The sequence below is a fragment of the Rosa chinensis genome, chromosome 2 (assembly GCF_002994745.2).
Source record: "Rosa chinensis cultivar Old Blush chromosome 2, RchiOBHm-V2, whole genome shotgun sequence".
Classification (NCBI taxonomy): Eukaryota; Viridiplantae; Streptophyta; class Magnoliopsida; order Rosales; family Rosaceae; genus Rosa; species Rosa chinensis.
This window is the reverse complement of record NC_037089.1, coordinates 44236215-44241745: the sequence shown is the minus strand read 5'-3', so window position 1 is coordinate 44241745 and position 5531 is coordinate 44236215. Positions and strand designations below refer to the sequence as shown.

The 5531-nt window shown below is 39.2% G+C and overlaps 1 protein-coding gene across 1 annotated transcript; it reads left to right on the top strand.

Annotated features, from left to right (window-relative positions):
* Positions 1-4225: 4225 nt before the first annotated feature.
* Positions 4226-5302, top strand: LOC112188382 (E3 ubiquitin-protein ligase ATL41). The gene has a single exon (XM_024327486.2). It carries the CDS (start codon positions 4280-4282, stop codon positions 5048-5050), a length of 771 nt encoding a protein of 256 aa, XP_024183254.1. The 5' UTR covers positions 4226-4279; the 3' UTR covers positions 5051-5302.
* Positions 5303-5531: the final 229 nt, after the last annotated feature.

Sequence of the window (5531 nt, the reverse complement as noted above, 5' to 3'; positions counted from 1 at the left end):
GTTTAAACTGGCCACTCCGACAGTTTGATGTCAAGAATGCATTTCTTCATGGAGAGTTAGCCGAGGAAGTGTACATGAGCCTTCCACCTGGGTATGTAGTTGCTTCTCCTGGTGATTTTATATGCAAATTGAGAAAGTCTCTGTATGGCCTCAAACAGTCGCCTCGTGCTTGATTTGGGAGATTTTCGCTGTTCATGCGGAAGATTGGTTACAAACAGAGCAACTCAGATCATACCTTGTTTCTCAAGCATCAACAAGGGAAGGTAACAGCTCTAATTATTTATGTGGATGATATGGTAATCACTGGCAATGATACTGTTGAGATGGATAGACTGCAGAGACAGCTAGCCTCTGAGTTCGAGATGAAAGATTTGGGTGAACTTAAGTACTTCTTAGGAATTGAGGTAGCCAGGGGGAGAGAAGGGATCTACTTATGCCAGACGAAGTACGTTCTTGACTTGCTAACCGAGACAGGTTTGTTGGATTGCAGACCTATTGATACTCCCATTGAGCAGAATCATTGTTTAGCTGAGTATCCAGATCAGGTACCTACTGATCGAGCTCGCTATCAGTGGTTAGTTGGGCGCTTGATTTATTTGGCTCATACTAGACCAGATGTTGCATATGCAGTGAGTGTGGTGAGTCAGTTCATGCATAACCCGAGTGAAAGTCATATGGATGCTGTTATGAGAATTTTAAAGTACCTGAAGTCAGCTCCAGGAAGGGGAGTATTGTTTTCTAAACACAATAACATCCTTGAGGTTTGTGGCTTTACAGATGCAGATTGGGCAGGAAATATTACAGACAGGAGGTCAACATCAGGTTACTTTACCTTTGTGGGAGGTAATTTGATTACATGGAAGAGTAAGAAACAGAAAGTTGTGGCACAATCTAGTGTTGAGGCCGAGTATAGAGGTATGGCTCACGGAGTGTGTGAATTGTTGTGGCTAAGAAATATGTTACGTGATTTGGTTTTCAAACTCAAAAGTACTATGCAGTTGTATTGTGACAATAAGGCAGCCATTGACATATCACAAAATCCAGTACAACATGATCGTACTAAACATGTGGAGGTTAATCGTCACTTTATAAAGGAGAAGCTAGATGCCAAAATTATTAGCTTTCCTTTTGTTCCTACTGAAGAGCAACTTGCAGATATACTTACCAAAGGAGTTTCCAGGAAGGTGTTTTATGACTCACTAAGCAAGTTGGGCATGGTTGATATGTATGCGCCAACTTGAGGGGGAGTGTTAGCGTGAGTCATGGCTTAACGTTAGGAATAGAATATATTGTAATTATTGCGTAGTTAGTACTTACCTGTTGTATTCCTGTAATCTTCTTTATAGACCTCCACTGTGAGATGAATCGAATATCAGAAAATTTATTCTCTCAACCTTGTGCTATTTGACTGTAAGTTCGTGACCTAAGTCTCCAGACACTGTTGGTGGGAAAAAAAAATTGTATGTTAATTATCTTAAAGGTAGGTTGCAATAGATGTGAATTTATTTGTCTATTTTCGAGATCTCAAAAACAATATACCATGATCATATAACAAGTAAATGTTAACAACTTATATCAGTCTCATTTAGATTGCATATAAAGATTTGGTGAAAATAGACCATCATCTTATTAATTTATGGAGAACATTGTTGGAAATGAGAGCTAGACTATGAAAATGGTGACTGCAGAACAAATTGGAGGAGGAGAGCTTTGAGCTGGGTTTTGAATTAGCGATTAATTCAGGGTTAAGTTTTTAGATATTGGGTATACTTAGAACTTAGCTGGCTTTAAATATAAAGAGCCTATCAAAATTCATGTACGTAGGAGCGGTACAGTATGATACTTAATGGAAACAATCAAAGTAGCTAAAATGAACCACATCATAATAGCTCTTATTAATAATTAGTATTTTATATCTATGTTTTAGAATGTAATTTTTTATATTGATTTAATTTGTTGTACTTGTTCTTTTTCATTCACGGAGATTTGATATAACGTCCCCACTCCCCCAGTTGTATATTTCTAAAATGACGTGATGACCAAGACTCCCACTAAGTTCCAACCATGAAAACAAAGTTTATATACATTCGTATTATCAATTTACACATTTATTATTACATATAGATAAAAACATTAATTTAGCAATCTATTTAATTACTCATTCATAATAAACTATATAATCAAGCGTTCTGTAAACAACCCCGAAATTCCGAATTCTACCTTGTCTATATTAGGCCTACACTTAAAGTCCTATATCGAGCATTTAAAAGTTCTTTAATATTACTTGTCTACCACCTCGAAACAAAGACTTTTTTCTATGACATAGCCTATACACTTGCCGAGCTTTTGTAAAGTCTAACCTTTCCATAATTTGTGAAAAAAATCAAACACTCTGTAGACACTACCCTAACTTCAATACCATATATATGTATCTTTATTTTATTACAACTGAACTTTTATTTCTCCACAATATTTATGTTCTTCTTGGTTCTTGTGAATAGAAATTTTATAAATAAAAAACATCTCATGTATAGAATACGTACTGGCAAGGCGCGCGTGCATCACAAGAAGTGATACACACGAAAGTCGCGTATGAACGAAGAAATAAAGTTGCATGGGATTAATATTTGACCAAGGAGCTTTCACTGAAGGACCATTTAAAGTCTCCTTTCTTGACTCAGAAACACGCATCAAGTATTATGATAACATTATTCATTTATTCAAGTCAAGTATTGTTTCTTCATATGAAAATCTGGGAAGTGCGTATACCCCCATTTTCACGTTGTATTGTAGGCCATTAAATCAAACTACCAAAGTCTATCTCCCCGGTTTTACGTCGTTTGAAACTACAAGCTAGCTAGCTAGGTCGAACTGGAAGTACTATTCTAGAAGCACTAATAAGAGTTTGAAAAAAGAAAGGAAAAAGAATACCACTATTTTCAAAGAAATTTAGTAACGAGGAGAATTAATTAGTGCACCTTAACTTCAAATTTGTCAGCTATTTGTGATCATTTTTTATCATTCGCCGTCGTTGTTCTTCCATTGAGGCCGGCCGGTCGGAAGTACGTTTCTAGACCATCGTCTATTGCTTCGTTACTTATAGTTTGGGTAGGTTACCCATACATATGTATGAAATATCAAATCACCAGTGAATAATATGGTGACGTGCAGATCACATAATTGAACGTTTTCTCATGGTTAGGTCGTAGCTAGGTTCATACCTTCTATTATATATATATATATATATATATATTTTTTTTTTTTGGGTTTGGTATTGTTTTAATCTTATAAATATATATTGCTAATTGTCCAAAGAAAAGAGCAATTGCATCTTTGACTTTCTTTGCCGCCTTTTACCAAACCTCCTTGTGAGTTTTTGTTTATTGCTCTGACCCATTTTTTTTATAGAGAAGATAATCAAAACAAGGACTACTAATTCAAAGCGATGATCGAAGAAATGAGCACCCATAACAACTTGGGGAATGAAATCAGTTGTACGTCCCCAATTACACTATCCTCATTCTGTCCCTATACATTCATTGGTCCACAAAGAATAAAAAATGGAACAAATTAACGATTAAGAAAATATTTTCTTAATCAATGAATGCATGGAGACAGAATAGAGATAGTGTATTGGGAACAGCTGATTTCATCCCAACAACTTGAACCGTCCCGCAGTTTGGGACATCAATCCAAAAAGTCCACCATAAAATTCAGCTCACAAAGAGCATGATGCTTTGATTGGATCTTCCAGACGTGCAGTAGAAGGTTAGCTAGCTAACTGGGAAATCTCTCATAATAGAGCGAATCCTCCAGGCACATTACATTTGTAATCATATCAGTCAACAAGTAGTTTAGAGGCACCTTCTATCAATTTGATTGGGGATATCTAAGCATTTTCCCACCTTCAAAGAACTTAACCAAGCGCGCAATTGAAAAGAAACATGGAAACAATTTACATGACACATTATAATGAATGGGGAGGAAAGGACAAGTCAACATTCAACAGTCAACCATCTTGAAATTAAATTAGAGACGGTTTACTTTAATTTGTTTCTGTCTCTTGTTTTCTCCAAAAGAACTCAAATGTCCGTTACCCTTCTAACAAGTTCACACTAAATACCAAAACCAAGATCGACAAGATCCAAAGCTTCAGCCACATAAAAGCAAATGTTATAGTTTTGCTTCATTTACTTCTCACTTCTCTCATAAGCCCCCCCCCCCCCCCCCCCCCCCCATCCCAGAGAGAGAAGTCTGAGACACCAAAGAAGAACCGGCCATGTCTTCTTCCTCTCACACAGATCCGATCATGCGCCTTCTCGAAGAAATCGATGATATTCCCAAGCCGCCGTTCCCTTCTCATAAAGACCCGTATGACTTGAACAGCAAGATCATGCTCATCGCCATCGTTGCATTATCCGTCGTGGTTGTGCTGGTAGTACTCCTTCACACCTACGCAAGATGCGTCCTCAGACGCCAGTCTCTTCAGCGAGCTGCCGCCTTACGCCGCCTGGGTTCGACTGTGGCCCATGTCCACTCTTCCGCCGAGCCACCCAAGACGGGCCTCGAGCCCTCCGTCATCGCCGCCTTGCCCGTCTTCCTATACAAGCGCGTGCAGGGTGAGGGACGTCATGAGGGCGATGCTGACGTCGAGTGTGCCGTTTGTCTGAGCATGTTGGAGGATGAAGAAATGGCGAGGTTGCTTCCCAATTGTAAGCACAGCTTCCATGCACAATGCATAGACACGTGGCTGAATTCTCACACCACTTGCCCTATCTGCCGGACGGAGGCGGAGCCCCGTATGGCTCTCCAGCCGGAGCGACGGGAGGGTCCTGTGGCCGGCGCAGCAGCCACAGCTCCACCGTTGGAGCGGGTGAACTCCGTCTTGTCATGTGCGGAAGAGACATCGGAAGACGGTAAAGCAATAAATAGTGGTTCCATTTCGAGGTTGAGTAGTTCTTTCAGAAGAATGCTTAGTAGAGAAAGATCTTCCAGAAGGGTTCAATCATATGGTCAAGAAGATGGTTTTGAAGATTTAGAGAGACAGTGAATTTGATTCAGTAGGGGTGAAATTAAAGTATAATTTTGCTATAAATACTTTTTGGATTTATTCGTAAACATGTTCATACGTGTATATCACACCATAAATTTCTTGAGAAACCCTAGAGGTATCTAGTCTAAACGGCCACTCCCTATGTCGTGGCTGCATGTTGTGCCGACTGCCGACCGTCTACGTCCCCGTGGCGGGTGTGGGGTTGCGGCTTTATTGAACAAAGAGTTTATTGAAGGAGTTGTTAATTTCTATTTGTTTGTTTGGTAGGGAAAATTCTTTTATTTGTATCACAATTGTGTGCATACACAAACGAAGGATTAGTCAATAATTTTTCCTTAAAAGACTGATCTTTGTTTATAATAATTCGGCTAAGGACCTTTCACCATGGTCATTGGTTGATTTGGTTCTAATGTTTAAATTAAATAGAGCACCTTGAGGCACGTGTTAGGCTTAAGGCATGCGAGGCTTCACCAAAGGG